This window comes from Branchiostoma floridae, chromosome 4 (assembly GCF_000003815.2).
Source record: "Branchiostoma floridae strain S238N-H82 chromosome 4, Bfl_VNyyK, whole genome shotgun sequence".
Taxonomy (NCBI): Eukaryota; Metazoa; Chordata; class Leptocardii; order Amphioxiformes; family Branchiostomatidae; genus Branchiostoma; species Branchiostoma floridae.
In genome coordinates this window covers 156,042-179,577 of record NC_049982.1, presented here as the reverse complement: position 1 = coordinate 179,577, position 23,536 = coordinate 156,042, and the positions used below count along the sequence as shown (strand labels likewise).

Sequence of the window (23,536 nt, the reverse complement as noted above, 5' to 3'; positions counted from 1 at the left end):
GAGAACAAGCAGAACAACCAGCTCCAGTAGTCCTTTTGGGATTCGTGAGTACACGTGAAAGGGCGCGACACTCGTGATCTACAAGTGGACCTCACTCCAGCCACCGTGGCCGGAAAACCAGCTTTGCAGATATGGACAAGTACAAGTGAGAAGTTTGTCTTATTATACTACTTGCTTGACTTATTTGTCTACCCAATGTGTTTTGATAACTGTCAAAATGTGTGTTTTGAGAAATAGAATAGCCAGTTGTGTATGTAGAGCCAGCACTTTCATGCATGCAAACCATCGGGTGCCACCGTTGAAGGTTTGATGATATCCACTTAAGGCGCGGTCATTTAGGTCGTGCGATATTGATGCCATAGGATTTTCAGGCAGGTTATGACAGAACCAACCACCGACAAGGGTCCAAAGCCTTTTGTGTAGCAAGACAGCTAAATTTTGTAGGGAATATGCATTGCTGTCCCCAAATATGCCCGAAGTTAGTGATCGCACGACCTATGTGACCGTGCAAGTTAGAGTCGCAAGCCGAAAGACAGCGGTTCGGTTGTTGTCTGAAACGTCTGACAGCTTACAAACTATCCAGTTGCTTTCAATGAGTAACTCTATCTTGTGTATCATGTGCCGTTCGTAACATCAATAAATATGTATTTTTGGTGATTTCATCTTGTCTCCCATGCTATTTTTACTGCCTACGCATTGAATTTAAGTTTGCTCAAATATCTCATCTATCTACTAGTATATATATATTCATGTGTAGGCAATTGTATCATCTCTAGATTTCTTTTCTTTCGTTCGTTCGTTCTTTTTGTCTTTCTTTTTGTCTTTCTTTCTTTCCTTCTTCCTTCCTTTTTTGCTTCGTTCAATTCGTTTCTTTCTTTGTCACTATCTGAAAATGGCCGAAGAAGAAAAAAACACTCCCTAACAAGATAGTTGTTGGACACGTAATATATAGGCTACTGCTTTAGCTAGAAGAGATTTTGATATAAAGACACAAGAAGAAGGTAGACATGTACACAGAAAATTTTAGTATCATATATTCTGTGACAATGTTATACACTGATAATCATAACACATATGCGGTAGACTATGGTATGATATTAGTTGATATCCACAAATTCCTTAAAAACTATACACTCAAATGATTATAAAGGTACACTATACACATGTGGTACAATTCTGACCCAACCATACAATCCTCCGGTGTTGCCTTTCTTCCCGCTGAGAAAGGTTTAAGGCGTAATTTGTGTTTGTCTATTTTGTTCAACAATACAGAATGATGCTTATGCAGATCTAACCTTAACTTAATGGCATACAGTCTTCCATTGCTCATTTGTCATTTTTGACGAAGGTAAGGGAAATTGGTTTGCTATTTGTTCAGATACATTTTACATGGATTACCCTAACGTTAATGCCCTGTCATTTTCCAAGAATGACAAATTGGAAGTACGTAAAGGTTCAAACGGTTGATGAAATGGCTTTCTAGTCTGACCACCCGAATCATTGTCACCAGAATTTGTGTTTCATTTCTTAATTGGCAACCCTGGGTGAGAAAAAATGCCTTTTTTATACCCCATTTTTATACTTCCTATGCTGTTCTTGTTTATCATAATTGTCAGACGGTGATATCAAACAGAACGTTACACGTTTCCATCCCAAATGTTGTTAGCAGAACAAGGTTAGACGACTGTACATTTGGGTCAATGGTTTACTTCATCGGACGACTGTTGACGTGAAAATCGTAACCTTCCCCCCCCCCCTCCTGCAGTATAGATAGCCTTGGTACCATCCGCGTAGTAGTTCATTTCTGCTACCCGTTTGGGGAACTGTACATCAAATCTTGTGGTGATGATGTCAGTTAATGAGCGAATTAAGGAATGACTTCCTGAGCGCTCGTTCGACGACAACAGGCCCTCCCGCAAGCGGACCGAGGGCGTTTCTAGTGTTTGAACGAGCGCTTGAACCCATTCCTCAATTCGTTCATAGGTAGGGACTAATCAGAGCCCTCGTCCAAAATTTGGACGATTCCAGACGTTAGATAAATGTCGAGGTTACCTAGTACCTGAAGAGCAGAGGAATAGCAGAGATGCGACTGTATATAGGGTATGATAAAAGTCGGAGCGAGAAGTTACTGTATATGGTGCATAATGAACGTCGGAGTGAAGTACTATCCGGGCGGTACCCAGGGTACCTGCAGTGGCCTTTTGGTACCAACCAAAGTTTTATTGGTTAAGGGGTTAGGCGGAAGAGAAAAGGTTAACGACATTTAAGACCAACTTGAAAGTTCATCTGTGTTGGTAGAAGTAATTCTTGAACTAGTTGAACTGTATTATCCAACACGAAAATTGGACTCACCCAAATTTTCGACTTAAAAGCACTTGGTCAATTAATGAACAATCCACTGCTGTCGTGACGTAACGTTATGTAGATAGAACACGTGACTCAGTGAGCAGTGGATCATAAGTTGCAGGAATTCTCTACAACCATCCCCGAACGGAGACGGTGGCCGCCATAGACGTCCTGCAACTTATGATCCACCGCTCATAACTGCATTGTTCTATATGCATAACGTGACGTCATGGCAGCAGTGGATTGTTCATTCCTTGACAAAGACTGGTGCTGTTCAGCGAATTTTTGTGTTGGATATTACAGTTTAACTTGTTCAAGAATTACATTTAAGACCGTCATCTACACAATATACATTGTATTATACGTATCTGTGTATATATATATATATATTCGTATGTATACCATCCACACTATACTATATTTCTAGCAGCCACAACGTCATTTACGAATGTTCACCAAGCATACAAATGAACATCAGGATTCCATCGTTAAATAGGCTGTTACATTGAAATTAATTCGACGTAACCAATTTCAATATGCCATTTCCTTTTAAATTCGGCTTAATTTGTTGTAAAACGTTTACTAAGGATTATAATAAGTCTCGTGATCTTATCGATAAGTCAGATTTATCATATCAAACCCATCAACTGAATTTATTAGAATCCAGTAAGCCCAGCCCCCCTAAAAACAAGGCGCAGCCACTAACGTTTTATCTTTAACGAAAACCTACTAACAGCCATCGAGAATAACACCATAGGATAGTTGATACGCGATTATTTGAAATAGCCAAATTTAATATGCTCGATATGAGTTTTAGAAAATGTGACAAAATTTGCCGTATATACATGGCTAAATCATTAAAAACATCAGAATATAATAAAAGTAAGGTAAGGATAATTCGCTATCGATCTAATCTTTATATCATGTAAATATTAGGTCACAAATTGAGGTAATTCGTGGTCATAGCTTCCTAATAGCTATAGGTTTCATTTACTTTGCAAAGTGAAACGAAAATTTTGCCTCAATACTTTTTCTTCGCCTATAACGCAAAACTGAGTCATTTTCGTTCTTTTGTCATTGTTTCGAATCGTTGAACGTTTTACCCACCGACATAAGAAGTTCAAAGGATATCGAAGACGTATAAAACCTGGGGAAATTCTAACAATGGTACAATTGTAGAACAGCAATACGTCACAAAAATATAGTGAAGAAAGTGGTGATTTCTGTCATAAAATGAGCAAAATTTACAAGCAGGGCGGAGAGAATAGGTTTATGAAATGTAATGAGGATGAATGGACGATGATCATGGACATGCTTTCTTTTACATACAATGCTATATAATTGTTAATATACATGAAGTAGGTCTCTAGGTTTCAATGATGATCATGCAATGTTATGGTCTGTATCGTACACAGGAGAAAATCATGTTGAAGGAGCACGTGACATGACGACACTGTTCTGTATCTGTATCTGTATCTGTATCTATATAGCCGGTATAACCGCCGTTCGGCGTAACACACCAGCTTTGCAGGCACGCGGCGCGGCAGCAGCTGGTTATATTACACCGAACGACTCGTTACCCCTAACTTTTGCACATCTATCTGCAAGCGTTCTTTAAAACTACCAAGAGAAGATGCCCCTACTGTACTTGGTGATAACAAGTTCCACTCTACGATAGTTCTGGGAAAGTACGAATTTTTGAACACATCAATCCTAGGTTGGTAACTCTGGTAACTCTGTTACGTCATGGCTGTCATGGGATCCAGCAGAATATTAGCCTCTTTTCCTAAATGCCGACTTTTGAGGCATGTTTTGGTCCGTAAACTTTGATAAACATGTATGTTATTGTTCCCATGCATACACACAATATGGAAGGATAACGAAATGCATCAAAGCATCGAAAGCTACTTCTTTGATGATAAGCCAGATCACAGTTCCTAGCACGCATGCGCAGTCGTCATGCATTGTGGGCTAGGGTCAAAGTTTGATGCCATCGCTTGTAATGATTTAAAGAACGGTTTGTATTAGTCAAGGGCCTTAAACTTTGACCTTGCGCAAGTACTACAATACATCACGACTGCACATGGATAGTTTGGATTGTGATATTGCCTGTTCTTTTTAACTAGCCACTACATATTCCATATGCAAATAATTTTCCTGTGTGCGACAGAGACCACTCTCGGTGATCACGAGGTAACCGGCATGCACGGTAAGATGAAGTGTCATGCTCTGAACACGTGAAATGAGATGAAATGTCATGCTCTGATCACGAGGTGAACACGTGACATGGATTGGAATGTCATACTACGATCATGAGGTGTACATGAGATGGGTGACGTGTGATGCCCTGCGTGCCTGCCTGACATGTGGCTCTTAATATTGTGTAAAAAGGGACGCTATGTCATTCTCCGGCAGGTAGTAGTACACCACGTAGTACACGACGTTCAGCAGGGCGAACGCCACAGGAAACAGCCAACGGGCGTGTCTGTCCACCTGCGGGGAGGAAATAACAATAAATAATTTGCTTCTTTTCTATTTGCTTTGTAGACAGACGAGAACAATGTGGCACTGAACTAGTAACAGTGCCACATACACAGAACAGACAGAAGTTAGGTACCCATTTTTACACCTGGGTGAAGTGAAAAGTGCCTTTCCTAAGGGCACAACGTCGGGGGCACGGCGGGTTTCGAACTCGGGACCTCTAGATTCCGAGCCAAACGCGCTACCAGTTACGCAACACGACGCCACACATAAATAGTTAAGGAGGTATCTCACTGCACTTGCGGCACCGGTGCGGAGCCGCGGGGTTCAAAGATAAAGAACGAATTTTCTTGGGTTTCGTATATTTCGTTGTCTTCTAAGTCATGATTTACGTATTACGCAAAACCTGAATCTTAGAAAATCGCCGAAAATAATACAACAGCGCCGCAGTGAACGAACCCCGCAGTGCCGCACCGGTGCCCCAAGTGTGAGATACAACTTCAGACCTACGTCACATGTCCTACTCGGGACCCGGCCAGGCTATTTTGCAGAAACGACAAATTAGTTTATGCCAATAAATGTAATGAGGAGAACACGTAAAAAAATTAGACATGCTGTCGAATTGGAGCTGGGGGTCTTCAAATCCGACTGGACTATCTACGCCCAGTGCAGAACAACGTGGCGAGAACTGTCCGAACTGTCTGTAGCCGTCACGCATCAACCACTGATGCATGCGAACGATTGATTGTCGAATATTCCTTTTGGTTCGTTTTCTGTGACTTTTATATCGTACTTCCCCCCAAAGTGCCCGGCCGGTGGTAATGTAACGTTAGCATTCGGTGACAATTTTTTTTTTATCACAGGTAAAAGTAACAACTGAAGTTCTTGCCAGCGCGAAGAGAAAAAAAGTCAGATAAGAAATGCTTAAGGGCTCTATCCCTAGAGTTTTCTGTCACCACTAGATTATATCCATACCATGCCCTGTAGTGCTGTACTAATTGTGGAGGAACCTTTCTGCAAAATCCATGCACTGGCTCTTGCATAGGCAGGAGTTTTAAAATATTTTCAAACTGGGTCTACTACTACTACAAAGAGACTCCGTGGTTTTCGAAGAGGCTGGAGGTCCAACTGTCTTCGCTAGATGGCGTTAGTTTTCTAGACGAAGTCCGGTAGTCATACGTTCGTTGAGTCATTAAACTTACGTCAGTCGCATCGTCAAATATGGCCCGAAACACAGGGTGGCATTCTGCAACAGACTTTTTTGAAAAGAACGAAATAGTTTATCGTCTATAGCATCAGGTAACATGGTGAAATTGTTATCTCGAAGCAGACGCAAGAATCATACTTATTCATGGTGTTTTAAACCTGTTTTGGCAACACTCAGTACTGCTTTCTAGTACAGTATTTTCTGTCTGACTCGCTTCTACTACATTGGGGGAGAAACAAATCACGTCAGAAAATGAGAGACAAACTTAAAAAGTAATGTCTATAAAGAGTACTCAAAGTAGGTCTTCCGTCGACAAGACAGTATCCACAGACATGATTTTCTTAGATAATAGCTTAATCTTGCAAAAGTAGGTGTAAAACACCGTGAATGAGCATCCACTTGAAGTTTGATTAATAAAAGTGTGCACACCGAGTTTCCCGTAGAGAGCTTGGCCAGCACGGCGGCGGCAGCAGCCTGGCTCTGTCCACTCGCCGCGCCGTTCTCCGAGCAGGAGCTGCCCTTCCCCTTCTTCTTACCGTGCTTCCCGCCGCCCTGGGAAAAACAACAGCTTCTTAAGACCCTGGCACACACAGAGAATAGCCTCACTTGATGATCGAAGAGGGTCGCCGAATAAAAAATATAGAAAATCAAGCGTATTTTGCATCCAAAATCCATAGATCTCAAAGAACATGCAATGATCGAGAGGACACCAGTCGTAAGTACTGCCGAAAAAATATCATTTAGAGCTCGTAAACTCTTCGGCCGATAGATTTTCAAGCTGTGACAGTGGCTTTAGTGACAATCGTTTTCCACTGAGCGACTCTTTGAGAACAAAAACCACCAGTAGTTCCTTTGATAAAAAAAACTTTGGTAGATCTTGTATGTTTTTGAAATCATGAAGAGAGTGAACATTTTGATCACGTCCAATCTATAAGTCACAGGTTATGCAAATTCAACTTGACTTGGTAAACGGTCTCTTCCCAGTGGAAAAGGGGCCTAGCCATAGCAGGTGAAACATATAGATCCACTGGGAACATGCGTTGATAACGCTAGTAACTTGACTGCAAAGCAGCCTGAGAAATACTCATTACAACCCTCAATAACAGATAAAAGAATGGGATGTCCCAAATACATTTCATACGTCAGGGAATACACTCTAAGATTAAATCAAAGGCACCTTAGACAGAATTCGCACCGTTGAGGTTTGACATAACGATACCTCTTAAGATATTGTTGTATTGGCGTTATTTAAAGACTTAAATATCAATGAAGATCTAAGTATTTATAGATGGATTTATACTTATCAATGGGTTTCACGATTAGACTGTAATGCGAATGCGCATCCACATGAAGGAACAATTGCGTACTTCCGGTGCGACTGGCGCCGTGGCAGCCTTCAAAGCCGCCGCCTTCGTGCCCCGATAGAGGTTGTGCGCCAGTGCGTATTCCAGCAAGGCGCCGAAGACGAAGACGTAACAGCCCAGAAGGTAGACGTCTATGGCTTTGATCTCGGCGTTCTGCGGCAGCGACGCGTTCACGCCTGACATCAGCGTCTGCATCGTCAGCACCGTGGTGATTCCTGGCGAAAGGAGACAGAAAATTCATCAGCCGACGAACAAAGTATATCGAATGCTTCTGGTCCCTGTGCTAGTACTAGGCTATTCCATAGTTGACAAGTAGCTTTTCGTGTTACGGTGAAGCTACATGTAATATTAAAAGCTTCGTGGGAAAGGACAGCGTCCGTCCATCCATCCATCTATCCACTCATTCATACATACATCCTTTTATCCAGCTAATCCATTATTTCTCACATACCCTGTATTCGCGAAACATTTCATATCATTAACACTCAGAGTTCTAGTATAGCTACTACAAAAAGCAAATCTTCGTCGGATAAAAGTGGACATTGTACCTGCCCCCTTCATGGCTACGGAAACTGTTTAATTTGTTACATATCATGATTTCAACATCACCTGCGTACAACTCATGTTTTACGTGATCAAGGCTACCTCTGTCCTTGGTGCTGAAACTATAAATGTTACTACTTTGTTTTTCATTCGGTGTTTTTCGTCTACAAGACCAAACGTGATCAAAACCTAATTGTTTTTGACACATAAAAAATTAACATTTCGTCTAAAAATATAATTCACGTGATTATCTTTGTGATGTCTTTTGTTTTAGATAGGTCTATCTTCTAGTATCACACGAGAAAATTTCGAATATTCTACGTGAAAATCACAAGGGTTTCACGTGAACACCACAACTATTCCACGTGAACATCACAACTATTTCACGTGATCGCCACAAGTACTTCACGTGATGGAAACTTACCCAGGGCTATTCTGGCCGGCACGGCTTCGTGATGGATCCAGAAAGAGACCCAACTGAGAACCACGAGAAGAACGCACGGCAGAAAAGTCCGTATCATGAAGTACACGAAGTCTCTGTTCATCTTGAACTTCAGACAAATCCACGAATAAATACCTACAAGGAAGCCAACATGCTCTCCTGTCAATGCTGGGAATGCGGAAGTTTGGCATGACTTCGTTCACCAGCTCGCTTTCTCTGTCCACTGATATTCACATTTCCAATGGAACATAACGATAACTCATTTTTACATTGTATAATTGAAGAAAAAATTACTTTTTTTAGAAACGAACTCCACATCAGAGACAAAGGCAAGCGTGCTGGCGAACGTTTGTCATTGGCTACTGAGTTCCATGGAAGAAGGCCATCTTTTATGGCGTGTTTGGTGCAGGCTGCTGATATGGAGATGATTTGGGTATATGGCAAAGATTTGATTAGAAGAAATAGATTTATCAAATGTAAAGTCCAATGACGTCATCAATCATTTCATTCTGTCTATACACTTGTTATCTCGCCACAAATTTCTTTGGCAGTGTCTGTTTCATTCTTTAGCTTCAAAGTACCTACAGTTTCACACCAGTAATCACATCCAAGATAAACCTGCCGGGCAAGCCCCCTTCCATGGAAGCCCGTCGCCATGGTTACCGCGCATGCGCGTTTACTCACCCAACCCGACCCTGGCGGGCACGGCGTCGTGGTGAACAAAGAACGACACCCATGACAAGACCACCACCAGCACGCACGGGAAGAACGTCCTGATCATGAAGTAGATGAAGTTCCGTTCCATCTTGAAGGTCATTCTCAGGCTAGAATAATCGCCTGCGAAGGGCACAGCCCCTGTCAGCTGATTTATTAGCACCGCATCAACAAGGAACAAATCATCATAGCCATGGTCAATAGTGCTCTTTTTGATAAAGCCAAGAGTGTAGACAGGAAGATAGTGACAGTTTCTGAAGCAGATTCAGGTCATCTGCAGCTTCAATAGCGTGTCAAATGTGTTTCAATTTTTTAGACCGTTACTTTTTTTTCAACAACAGTTGTAAGTCTAAACTCGTCTTATTTTTGTTCTTCTTGCTTGTTAAAATGCAGGCTGAACATTATACGAATGTCTATGTGACTATGTAAGAAGGAAGACTATAATGAAGAAGGACACTACAATGATAGCACAGACTATGAGAGGTGTATCGAATGAGGTGACAGGTGTGGTTACATTGCACTTGTTATCAAAATTCTTACAAACAGTGTCATGATAAAAAAGTGATGGTTTAAATCGATCACAAATGCAATGAACTGAAGTGCGTGATCACAACGTCCAACGCAGCAAGCAAGTCCGTATTACGTATGTACGTATGCAGGTACGTAGGCAGATGTGAGAAACCAGCGTTAGTGGCGTCACGATGGAACACTACACAATGATGCCATGCAGGTGCGGCAATGATAGTGGTGAGTGACATTGAGGCTGCGTTTTGCTTCAGCGAGAACGCATGGTGAGATTTAATATAAAATGGGGATTTAAAGAATGAACATGATCCTTTTTAGATGTTTTTTTTTCTTTAGTAGTCTATGTGAACTGATTTGGTTCATGCGTGAATAAATGTTGATAGTTTGAGGATGGTACTGTACTGTTTAGAGGAGGGTACTGGTAAGAAGGAATGATGCAGCCGTTTAGTTTAGAGGATGTGTAAACGATATTTTCATCTCAGAATTTCTGGTGCACTGTAGTAGTAAGGAGGTAGTACTGATAAAGATGCTGGTGGGGCCCGTCAAGGGTGTCATTCTTGGTCCCTAATGGAAACACACAACACTGAGAATCAACTCTAACCTGAAGCAAAAAGCAGCTAAAACCACACAACATCAGCCATGTTGGCATGGTTTTAGATTTTTGCGGATCGTAGACAGAGAATTCATGCAGACACTCATGCGATGGAAATGGCTATTTATGGAGGTTAGTAAGTGTAACATCAATTGTGAAACTTAGAAAAATTACCAATCAATGTTCATGTTAATGTGATACTGCAACAGTTGGTTTACATGTACTTACCGTTAAAGATTTAATGCAAAGGAAAATGTGATAGAAAAATAGCACGCTCTTTGCTTTAAGAGCTTAAAAAGGCAATATGATTGATAGAAACGAACTTGAAATAGACTGAATGAAGTACAGAAGTGCCAAGGTATCTTATAAGTTGTAAATTATTCATACTTTGTACTGTTACAACTACTTTAAAGACAACCATGTACGCCATGGCCAATCGCCATGGGGGGAAATGGCCAACTACTTTTCACCACTGTGCAGAAAATCCAGTCAAAATCGTTGGAAAGGGACTAAAATGATATTGTGATAAACTTTGAGTTATAAAGGTTGTATTTTTTTCTTCTAGTTCCAAAGTTTCAACCTTCAATTTCAGAATTTTACAGCAACATAATTATATTCAATGTAGGTTAAATATAGAATAGATAAGATCATCTGATCTGGCCTAGTCCAGTATATTGCTAAGGGAAGTGGATACTGGCTTGTAAACAAATAGCACTTCAAAGTGCCAGCCATTTCCCCGACAACGGTACTTTTTAGTTGTTTTATTGCGATTTACAAAGACAAAGTATGTGTATACAATCAATAACATAGACACAACAAATAACAGTCACTCGCGCAACTAGATAGGATTTTGAAACGGTTAGACGTTACAGGTAGTATCCAGTAGCTTTTGTCATCAGTGACACTGAGCAGATCTCAAAAATCATATCCAGTTGCTTGGGTAACTGCTATTTGGCGTATCCTGTTACCTAGATGTCTACCATTCATCGACGTAACATAGACACATGTTTGTTGTTTGTTATTTGTTTGTTTGTTTACCTGTATCCCTGGTGACGTTTCCTGTAAGAGTATCGAACCTCACTATAGAATACTTGGCCAGCTCCACGTCTGTCATGCCGCGCACAGGTTCCTGGTCTGTTCTCCAATGGTACGCCACGTCTCGGTTCGCGTACCCGTCTGGATAGAACACAGAAACAGGAAATGAAATAAAGCACAGTTTCCCGCGTACCCGTCTGGATAGAACACAGAAACAGGAAATGAAATAAAGCACAGTTTCCCGCGTACCCGTCTGGATAGAACACAGAAACAGGAAATAAAATAAAGCACAGGTTCCTGGTCTGTTCTCCAATGGTACGCCACGTCTCGGTTCGCGTACCCGTCTGAGGAATGGCAAAGATTAGATACAGTGGGTTTATCGATAAACGTTATGTTTGTTATTTGTATGTTTACCTTGTTTACCATATCTGATCTCCAAGCAGATTCCTGGTTGCATAAGGAGGCTAGGACCAACCCGGTTGGCTACACTTTTGCCGCCTATACTCGTTGGCAACCCTTGATAATATCTTATGCCACAGAGCATCTGCTCGGAGATTACGCCACGTCCCGGTTTGCGTACCCGTCTGAATGGCACAAAATATTATTATCAAATCATTTCTATTTCTATGCTTCACGGGGCAAATTCTTCGTCAGGGCCACTCTGTATATATATATATATATATATATATATATATATATATATATATATATATATATATATATATATATAATATATTTATACAGAGTGGCCCTGTATATATATATATATATATATATATATATATATATATATATATATATATATATATATATATATATATATATGTGTGTGTATGTATGTATACAGCACGTCTCGGTTCGCATACCCGTCAAAGGAATGACAAACATGAAATACAGTGGGTTTATAGATAAACTTTTCTCATCACACTACATCCATAGACACATGTGTGTCATTTGTTTCTTTACTTAATCTATTCTCCAGTAGCACGCCACGTCCCGGCTCGCGTACCCGTCTGGATGGCACAAAATATCAAGATCAAATCATTTCTATTTCTTTCTTTTACTAGACAAATTCCCTGTCAGTGCCATCATTCACAGGTGCAGGTACACGGCACTTGTGTGATTGGTGGCGGTGGTGCTTAAACAAAATAGTGAGTGCAGTGACAAATAACAAACATTTGTGAGGTCACGGTCGCACTTATGCTCCAGATCTATATCTGAGGTTGGGCAGGCTCATACACCGGTCCAGCCCCAACAACTTAAAGGTGTTAGGCACAAACCCAAAGCCGTCTGAATGGGAAACATGAAATATACTGGATTTATAAACTTTCCTAATTAATTATGTAAATTAGCCCCGAAAAAGAGAAATTGACCAACAAGAATATAATTTGTCATCTGTTGATTATAATCAACGTTATTTCAAAAATGTAGTATAAAAGAATTTCACTCACAGCTCCCCAGTTCCAGGGTGCAAGTCTGCGTGTCAAGCGGGAACTTCTTCAGTCGCATCTTACACTCTGCGGTCGTGGTAATTCTGCAGGACAGAGAGACGTAATCGTCAAGCAATATTTTGAGAGCGAATGTCTTGTGTTTCGTTGTGCAATGTCTTAGATTCATATACATGAATGAGGACATGAATGAGGTGGTTTGATGTATTCTAGACATCTGATACGAGCTTCTGAGGTCCACATCATAGAGGACAAAGACGAAGAGAAGTTGTATTGGAGCGATAAGTGTGCTACTACTTGGCTTTTCTGTTCTCCGGTGGCTATATATAGATATTTATAGAACTGCCGTTCATCGCTTAATATTGTACAAAGTCTATCTATATTTACCAAGCGCCATTCGGGTTTTTTAACGATGAAAAAGAAACGTGTCTTAGCTTACCTAACGTTATACAGAACTTTTCCGTCGGAGAAATGTATCTCAGTTGCATTAGAGCGAGAAGTGTGCTACTACTTGGCTTTTCTGTTCTCTAGGGGCTATATATATTTTTAGAACTGCCATTCATCGCCTGATACAGAGTCTATCTATCTTTATTTATCTAGCGACATACGAGGCTTTTTTAACGATATAAAAGAAACGTATCTACACGTATATTTTGATTAGTATTAGCTTAGTTAGGTGGGAAAGGACATTGTAGAAGTCATGCAGGCTTCTCCCCCCTCCAACAATTTTATTTACTTTTCTATACTTTCTGGTTATTGATTATCATGTGGTCAAATAAAATAATAAACAAACAAATAGCTCACCTAACGTTATACAGAACTTTTCCGTCGGAGGACAGTCTCAACAGCCTGTTGTGGGCAGTCACGGTGTGTTTGAAGGACTTCTTATCATTCAAGATGAAGGTGTCGGGAATCCAAATCTTCTCCGCTAGGGAAGAGAAGGGAGGAAATCATGTCATTGTCAGCAGGACAAGAGTTGACGGTGTGTTTAAAGGACTTCTTATCGTTCAAGATGAAGGTGTCGGGAATCCAAATCTTCTCCGCTAGAGGAGAGAAGGGACGAAATCATGTCAGGCGGGCATAGTAACTGTATGTCGACAGATCCTTTGCAGATAGATGTGCAAAAGCTAGGTGTGACGGACCTTCGGTGTAATATAACCAGCTGCTGCCGCGCCACGTACCTGCGAAGCTGGCGTGTTACGCCGAAGGGCGGTTATACCGGCTATATAGATTTAGATACAGATACAGAAACGCTTGCTATTCTAGTTGTATGCATGTACATTTATTGAATGTGACTAAATTCTCGGCCATGTTGAGTGATAGATACAAATGCAAGTACATTACACTTGACTCCGGGCACATCTAACACTCCTCAAACACGGGAATCCAAATCTTCTCCGCTAAGGAACAGAAGGGAGGAAATCATGTCATTGTTAGCAGGACGAGGGTTGGCGGTGTGTGTCCACAGATCCTTAGAGTCTTGCTAGTCATATGTACATTAATTGCAATTAATTATTCTGATGAAGATTTTATAATAAACGGTCGAAACCAGTAATTTTTTGTGTCTCAGCGGTCATGCTTTTGACGCCTTGTCGACCAATTGCAATCAATTAAATAATTGACCTTGTTGAGTAATAATAGTTACAGATTTATGTAAGTTACACTTGACTTTGGGTACATCTAGCTCTCCCCCAAATATGAGAGTACGAAGTGTCCATGTAATCTTTCATTCCTTCTTCATGACGACAAAAATTTTATTACGTTTTGTTCATAGAATTTAAGGGTTGACAAACTGTAGTAGATTTATGTAGATTTTACTTTAATCAAAGTACAAACTCCCTCGTACTAATATTCTTTTCGCGAAACTCCGCTTCAAAATTTCATTTTGTGACAAAGGCCTGAAAGACACCCGATGCGTGTGCAGTCCTGTCTTGCCTCGGGTCTGCATGGCACGGACAGAGATTGTTTTCCTGCTATCGAAATACGTGAGTGCATTAAGTATCACTCATTGCCATTAATCCAACCTACCACCTGCTGTTATCAGCTAAAATTAATAGGAAATTAGAAACACCGGAATTAGTTTTATGACAGCTAAAGATTTAATGGAAGCTTCATACAAGGTTACCTGATCTGCTGTCCCTTTCTTTACTTTGGGTAAGGATCCCCATTTACGTGCATTTCGTATCATCACTTATCCATGGCAGCTTGAGTTGTTTGTTCAATCTGCTCATGAAGCAAAAGGATAATCGTCTGGGAGCTAGTGATTCTGCAGACAGCTGCAGCGTAAATGTTAGTTTATACCTCTTTTGTATTGGAATTACAATGGATTTCCTCTTTCATGAAGTTGTACCATTACATCATTCAAACTTGCCACCTGCCGTTTTTGGCATGCAAAGTTCAAAATCTTGTGTGTTTCAAGTGGAAAGACAGAGATTTTACAGAAAGCTGTAGATCAGATGGCGTAATTGAATTTGAAGTACATTAGATCACTATTTCCTTTTTTCTGCATTCACATCAACGTCATGTCAACGTACCACCTGTCTCTATATGTTTGGCACGACTCCCTGTAAGTCGTGATGGTCTAATATCGTGACGACTGTGACGATACTTGCAGTGTGTAGAGCATTATTGGCTTAGTCTGATTCATGAGTAATACGTCAGGATCTAAAGCAAGAGAGCTTACAGAAACCTGCCCATTGATTCACGGTCGGTATAAAAGCCGGTCTTTCGGCAGGTTAGTGTCAGTCGACACAGACCACCGTCAGTCATCACTTGGCTCACCAACGACTGATCAGTGGAATCCGTGAAACACGTTCACCAACATTTCGGACCATTTACTGTTCCCCCGACGTGCTTAACAACGGTTCAAATCCTCTACAGTTCCGCGACGTGTTTGAGAACAGTTCGGACTCTACACAGTTTCCCGACATGTTCAGTAACATGTTCGGTTCCTCTACAGTTCACCAGCGTGTTTAACAACAGTTCAGACCATCTACAGCTTCCCAGTTTAACTACAATTTGGATCCTCTGCAGTTTTGTGTATATCAACAGCCTGGAGTTCGTGGACCCTCTACAGTTTTCGGGTACGTTCACCAAAAGATCGGACATTCTTCCTGACGTATTCGGAACGTCCACGGTTTCCGGGAGTTTCCAACAACAGCTCGAACCCTCCACAGTGTCACGACATGTTCAGTAACAGATCGGACTCTCCACAGTTTCCTGACATGTTCAACAACAGCTCGGACCCTCTTCACTTCCTCGACATGTTCAACAACAGTTCGGACCCTCTTCAGTTTCTCGACATGTTCAACAACAACAGCTCGGACACTCTACCGTTTGACCACGAGTTCAACAACAACAGCTCGGACACTCTGCCGTTTCCCGGAGCGCCTACGTTTGACAACATGGTTGGTTGTTACTCTTGGCACCTGCGAAACACGAACATGTCCTTCCTCCAGGCTAGTGAGACCTGCTCCTCGTACGGATCTCTATTAGGTACGAAAGGGTGGTTAGTCAACATTTTTGGAGTCATGAGAGTTTTTATCGTCTTAGCTAATGTTATGGTTCTTCTGGGTATCATAGGAACACGAAAGCTCCACAAGGCCATGTATTTGTACATTGCGAACCTCGCTATGGCAGATCTTCTGCTAGGGGTGATACTCATTATATTTCAGCCATACCATAGGTATGGTGAAATATATTGTATTCGTAATGTTTCTTTCTTTCTTTCTTTCTTTCTCCTGTCAAATTTTCAATGCGATTCATCTCCGCCGTTCCTGGACCAAATGACTTGAAATTTGGCACAAGGGTAGAGTGGGCCAATACCCAAATGCTTCTTTTTCATTTTTTCATATCTGCTCCTTAAATGATTTTATTGAGGTTTTATTGCAACTTTTGGACCAAAACTGTATAATTTGGCCCCCTGTACCATGGTATTACATCCAAATGACCTGAAATTTGGGACAGAGGTGCCCTAGATACTTATTCAAAGGACCCATGCATAACATTTGGTATAAATCACTTCAAAATGGCTCCTTAAGGAGGTTTTTGTGGGAGAGTTTTGGATATGTGAGGTCTGGAGTGCCGAGGTCAACGACCTCTAGGTCATTCCGGTGTGTCAGGGCCACAGGTGTGTCAGGTAGATCCAATTATCTACCTACCTACCTAGTCCATAGACATCCAGGTGGTTGGGGGGACAAGGTAAATCCAATTAATGACCAGCCAATGAGCGAGCTCATTTTGCTGGAAGAGTCCATTGTTGGGCAGGGGGTGTTTTTTAAAATTTACTTTTAGACTTTGGTGATAATGCCAATGTTTTTTTTAGCGGAAGTGTTTTTGCACTGAACCACTTGACATAAGACTACTACTGGGACAGTCCATTTTTGCACATAGGGGGGATTTTTTTAAAATTTAGTTTTGGACATGGGTGATGATTCCGAATGCCATTTGTTGAATGGAAGTTGACCCCCACCTGAAGACTGCACATGAGGAGTATTCGGCAGCCAATAAGCAAGCCTGGTGTTATCTGGAAGAGTCCATTCATGCACGGGGGACTTTTTTAAAATTCAGTTTTGGACTGGGTTGCTTATTATACAAAAGGCCATGTACTGTGAGTATTTCTGGACTTGTCTATTGTGCATTTTAAACAGGGTGTGCTGGGAGATTCCATTCTTCGACGAAGGGGGTATTTTTTTAAATTCATTTTGTGGACTTTGGTGATAATGTCGATGTCCTATTTTAGCTGATGTATTTTTGGATCGCTCCACTTTACATAGGGGTATAACAGGAAGAGTCGATTCTTGCACAGAGGTTTTTTTTTCAAATATGGTTTTGGACGGCTGATGATTCAAAATTCCATTTCTTAGCGGAAGTGTTTTTGGAGTTGTCTATTTTACCTTTCTACATGGGGTGCACTAGAAGAATCCATTCTTGAAGGGGGATTGTAAGATTCATTTTTGCTCAAAAGTGTGATTAGTAGTTAGAAGTCATTTTAAGCAGAAGTGTTCCATTTTTGCACATGGGTGATTTTGGAACAGTCTATTGTTACATGAGGAGGGAGATGGCTGAAATATGCTGTATTTGCTCTCAAGCAAATGTCGGCCTTTCTAGTTTGTTTTGCCTTTGGTCAGATAAAACCATTCCGAGAAACTCCTGCAATACACTCGCCTGTTGTGACATGCCTGTTGTTTACTCAGATCATGTCGGCATCAGCTCTATCCTTGTTATCCATAGATTGTTACACGGCTGTCAGGCACCCTATTTTCTTCCATACCAACGCTTCCAACGCCAAGCGTAATGCATGTGTAGCAATCATCTGTTCATGGATCGCAATGTCGTTGTGCATCTTCTCACCTTCTATGGGCTGGAATTGTTTATATGATCGCTCGTTTACTACGGAATTCTGCTATGGCTTTCTTCCTTTGATCTATGTCATTATGGTAGCTTTCATAATTGCGATTCTCATTATCGTCTTAATGTTCACGAACATCAGTGTTTATGTAAGGATCAAGCGACGTCAAAAAAATAGGTTGAGACAGTTCCGAGGGGGTAGAAGGCGTTGGGATGACGCTAGAAGGACTGAAGATGACGGAGGCCGTGTGGCACAGGACGAAACCCAAAAGAAATGCGACTCCAGCGCAAGAAAGGCGATGACAGTGATGATTCTTGTGACGCTGGCACTCGTTTCGTGGCTGCTGGGTTCTGCAACTATCCCACTTAGTCGCTTCTGCTTCAGAAACAGTGATTTGTGCCCACGTGAAACTTTTGCGAGTTTGGGTATTTTCCTGATGACGTTGAATTCGGCGCTCAACCCTTTGGCCAGCATAATCCGCATGGCTGACCTGAGAAACGCGATCTGGCAACAACTCACTGGTCCTTACCGTGGATGTTTGAACTGTTTCGCGAAGTTTGGCCGACAACAAACAGAGCAGCCAGCTCCAGTAGTCCTTGTTAGTTTTGTGAGTACAAGTGATAGTGTACATGTTCAAAACCCGTGATCTACAAGTGGACTTTGCTCTAGACACTTTGGCTGGGGAAACCGCTTTGCAGACATGGGCAAGTACAAGTGATATTTTTGTCCTTAAGCTAATCCATTGCGTCCTTTGTACTACTCAGCAATGTGTTTTGTGAAATAGCAGTTAGTCGCATGTATATAATACTCAGTGGTGTTTTCATGCAAATTATCGTGTGTCGAACTGTTTAGCGTGTTTGTTTGGCCTGGAACAAGCAAAACACGAACGACCCACTTTAGAAGGCGTTGGTTAATCGCATTATGCACAGGGAATGAAAATGACTGGACAATGCAGACAGTGCCGAAGGGAAATGTTTGCACACGTAGCAGTGTACGTTAAACGTGTATGTAAGATCAACAGGTAGAGGTTTTTAATTAGCCAGTGTTGTAAGGAAAATAGCTGTGCAGTAATGGGCAAGTACTTGTACAAGTGCTTTATACTTGTATTGTATTGTTTGTCAAATAGTTTTGATGATGGCTTCAATGTGTGTTTTGAGAAATAGAAGCCAGTGTATGTACATGTATAGCCATTATTTTTGTGCAACCAAACTGAGTATTAAAACCTCTAGCTGAGTCCAGCACCATGGTAATAAACTATTCTCATCCTGACAATACTTGTTTCATGTTAGCACATACATGTATGCAACCATTTACAGAATAAAGCTATCTTCAATTGCAGTAACTGTATTCATACATGTCTGTTGAACCTCGCTTTTCACCGGTATAGCCCCTTTTGCCCCATTGTGACCGAAGCATTAGAAATACAAACCTGTGGCTCCAGCCAGCGGGATCTCGGACACAGAGCTGGAGTTGAAAGCCAATCGGGGGTCAATCCAGCTTTGGCTCAGCATCATGGTCATGGTGTACTCCTACACAAAGAGAAATCAGAAAACAGATATTAACCCTAGTTCACCTTTATCCGCGGGGTAACCTATATCCGTCAATTCTAAAAACAGGATATTCGTGGATTTAAAAAAAAATATAAGTCGAGCCACGGTGGTTTCAAAATATTATGATTAAGATATTGCAGTTCGAAACAACTGTCCGTCGATTCGATATCCATGACTACACTGTTTGTTTTTAAACAACGGATATAGGTTACCCCTCGGATAAAGGTGAACTAGCGTTTATTAAGTGGGCATTCCACTCGAGAAGATGGTATTATAATTCCATAGAGAATAAAATGTTATGCTTGAATCCAGTTTGAACGCAGAGCAAACATTGAGGCGATTTCTTTAATTCACTGAGGACTCCTCCATTTTTGTGTTTTATGGGAAGGGGGAGCATTTGCATACCAAAAAATAATCTATCAGAAAACAGTACCCGTCTTTAACTTTAGAACTGCACACAAGGCCCAGAAAACTGCTCGCTTGACGTCCGACTGGGCTCCGCCCAAAAGTGACAATGAGACAGCCCGTAAAATGCCCGGTGAGCTATTGGTTTGGGAATTATTTTAGTGACTTCAGCATGAGCTGTGTCGCTCTCAACCCTAGATTCACTACATATCCCAAAGACAATGTGACTAAGGCTAAATGCATGTTAATACTATTTTGCTATGAGGTTCTAAAACATCCAAGACGGAATGTTACGGTCCTAACAGCAGTGTTCTTTTCGGGACACTGATGAGTGAGGTAGCACTATGGCCTAGTAAAAGGCAAAGGCAGGGATAGTGGGTTGCCATCCACTGTGTCTATCACACGGTATTGGGAAGCAGAGCCCAACCCTCTTCTTCCATCGCCTTTTACCTTCCGAACCAAAGCCATTTCTACACATGAGTGGAGTGAGAAATGCGTGTAAAATGCCTTCTCCAAGGGCACAAGATCAGTAGCATGACAGGATTCAAATCAGGTACCTCTGTGTTCTGGGCCAAACACCTTACAGTTTCGCCCCATGACCCCACTTAGTACAGGAGTGTAAAACTTAGTCCATGACGTTGCACGAGAGTGTTTTACTCACCATGTTGATCTCTGAAACCTGATCGATGCTTTGTACCGCAAAACCCACGTCTATGTCAACCGGCGGCCCTGCAGACGGAGCAACGTCATTGGTTAATTCATACCAGAGCTCTACACGGAGCAACGTCATTGGTTAATTCATACCAAAGCTCTACACTAAACAACGTCATTGGTTAATTCATACCAGGCTCTACACGGAGCAACGTCATTGGTTAATTCATACCAGAGTTCTACACGGAACAACAAAAATTAAGGTCATTGGTTGATTCATACCACCAGAGTTCTATCATAATAGCTAATGTCAGTTAACTATGTACGATGCGATGGAAAAGCTCCGTAAAAAGAGTTTGAAACAGAGAGAAAAGGCATGTAACTGTACATATACATGTAAGTACAATGGCTGTCTCTGTTTGTGAGTCCCACTTGTCACTGAACGGAGGTCGTTGAGTGGCAAAATTGGATTTATATGACCAATGACATTATAAGGATTGGCATACGACTTCTGTAGGGATCTTGATCTTTGGTGGTCCATGTAGTAAAAGCACAGAAAAGTACAAAACGCACTTGTTTATCCATTCAAGTACCAGCGGTTTTCGTCATTCAATGGTCGCTGCCTCAGTTGAAAAAGTATCTACAGGACAGGCAGAATACAACAGGATGTTGAAAAAATAATAGCAATTGACAGTCTGCTTTCCTCCTTACCCAATTATGTATGGGGCAAAAACTGCCATCGAAGCTCCGTTGGGTAACGGCATAAAACAATCGACCGAGGAAAAGAAAAAAAAAACCTTGCCTCAGGTCAAGCTAGGCGCCCTTCAACTATGTGGGACTGAAGAACTCGTTACAGCATTATTGATCGCTGGTAGGGGTGGGTAAAGCTTCTGGTTTGGCAAAACTATTGGTATGTGGCAATACTTATGAAAACTCTTGGTATCTAAGCAAACTAGCAGACTTTTTTTTATGCCAATAGACAATGTATGCTTGTGAATCATGGAAAAGCACTACAGAGATAACACAATAATCACTTGACACTTTCCAACGTAAATGCCTCAGGACAATCCTAGGCATCTCCTACCGTGACCACGTCACAAATGAAGAGCTCATGCGAAGAGCTCAAGTGCCTCTGGCTAGTGAGACAGTCAGAAAAAGATGACTGAGATTTGTTGAGCATGTTTGGAGCTTATTCGACGAAAGAACAGCAAAAACAGCTATGTCATGGGCTCCTAAGTCACCCGTCTCAGGGGTAGGCGCTAAATTATACAAAGACGAACCATCTTGAATGACGGAAGGGAACTGGGACTGAACAACATGGAAAGCATGGCAGTAGCTGCTCAAAACCGCACCCTATGGAGAGAGTACGCTCACCGAGTTGACCAATACAACAGTGTTGAGGGAGGAGCTAAGGTCTAAGGTAAGGTAGGAGTGGGTATCTGTACGGTGTACCGTCCCAAGAAAATAACAAGAGTGAAGCAGAGGAGAGTTGATTCTCATTTTTACCAAGCTTCTACAGCCAAACCTGGTCTAAAACAGAGGCAGTCAGTGTTGTTTACATGAAAATAGGATTTTAGAACGCAAATGGAAGTCGGATACTCCACCAAACAGAATCCTTTGTACAGGGGTGCCTAAGCATTTGCACGAACCCTATGAAATTCGTACGAATATTATGTGATACACACGAATCACTATGCGAAAACGCACGAATATTATGAAATTCGCACGAATCACTATGCGAAATCGTACGAATTTTATGAAATTCGCACGAATCACTATGTGACACACACGAGCCTTATGTGATTTGCACGATCCTTATGCAAAAAGAGCGGCCGGGAGGAGGCATGATTTTGAGCGTTTCTACCCGAGATATTTATATTTCAAGGCATGGAATGGACATTTACCGTCTCAAAGATGTATTTGATAGCCTGTGAGCTACTGTTTAGCTTCATTTCGGCGTGTTACATCGTATTTTCAGTCGCCGAAGCGGCGAAGCCGCCATCTTGAAAATCCCGCTCCGTTTGTCACGTGACCCGCCAGTGGTTGCGCAATTTCGCATAAGGATCGTGCAAATCTCATAAGGTTCGTGTGTGTCACATAGTGATTCGTGCGAATTTCATAAAATTCGTACGATTTCGCATAGTGATTCGTGCGAATTTCATAATATTCGTGCGTTTTCGCATAGTGATTCGTGTGTATCACATAATATTCGTACGAATTTCATAGGGTTCGTGCAAATGCTTAGGCACCCCTGTTGTAGCTAAATAAACCATTGTTTTGAGTATCACCCATTTACAAATTTTCACAGATAATTATGCCCAGGTTCAGGTCCAGACCTGGACCTGATCCTCTGGACCTGGACCGTACCTGGTCCTAAATGTTCTGTACCGGTACCCAGCCCTATCACGGCATAATTGATCGTTGGTGTACCGCAGCGGAACTCAGGCAGCGGATTTGTACCACTCCCGGGGATTGAGTATGTGCAAGACGTCTTCCCGTCACATAAGACGGCATCACCTTTAAGACGGTTCCTGCTTCCGGCTTCCAGTGATCGATACTTGGACAGCCCCAGAGGCAACAAGGCAATTAACTCCTGCACTCTCCCGGCACGGGCGATGGGAGAATAACGTCTGATAAAGATTTTCTGGACAATAGTTCTTCCATTTTGTGACGTGTAACCTCAGCAGACCAATGCCTGGATATAACTTTTGGTTCCGGAGAGTTAAAACCGCGGACACACAAGACAAACCACGGATTGAATGGCTTGTGTTGTCAAACTTTGTACAAACCAGGGTGGAACTTACTTTTGGAATGTTCTGGATGATAGCAATGTTTAGTTGAGGTTTTAAAAAGTCATTTTAAAAAGGAGGTTGTCTTGTTGAC

At 41.6% G+C, this 23,536-nt stretch overlaps 1 protein-coding gene across 1 annotated transcript in view; it reads right to left on the bottom strand.

Annotated features, from left to right (window-relative positions):
* Nucleotides 1-4,088: 4,088 nt before the first annotated feature.
* Nucleotides 4,089-23,536, bottom strand: part of LOC118414627 (gamma-aminobutyric acid receptor subunit beta-2-like) — a 33,399-nt gene continuing 13,951 nt past the window's right edge. The window contains exons 3-12 of the mRNA XM_035818803.1: nt 20,664-20,731; nt 19,477-19,576; nt 13,502-13,625; nt 12,701-12,783; nt 11,253-11,390; nt 9,068-9,220; nt 7,402-7,613; nt 6,464-6,586; nt 6,030-6,083; nt 4,089-4,839 (exon numbers count right to left, since the gene is read on the bottom strand). Of these exons, the coding sequence (XP_035674696.1) occupies nt 4,720-4,839; nt 6,030-6,083; nt 6,464-6,586; nt 7,402-7,613; nt 9,068-9,220; nt 11,253-11,390; nt 12,701-12,783; nt 13,502-13,625; nt 19,477-19,576; nt 20,664-20,731 (1,175 nt within the window). The 3' untranslated portion in view covers nt 4,089-4,719. The remainder of the gene's footprint in view (nt 4,840-6,029; nt 6,084-6,463; nt 6,587-7,401; nt 7,614-9,067; nt 9,221-11,252; nt 11,391-12,700; nt 12,784-13,501; nt 13,626-19,476; nt 19,577-20,663; nt 20,732-23,536) is intronic.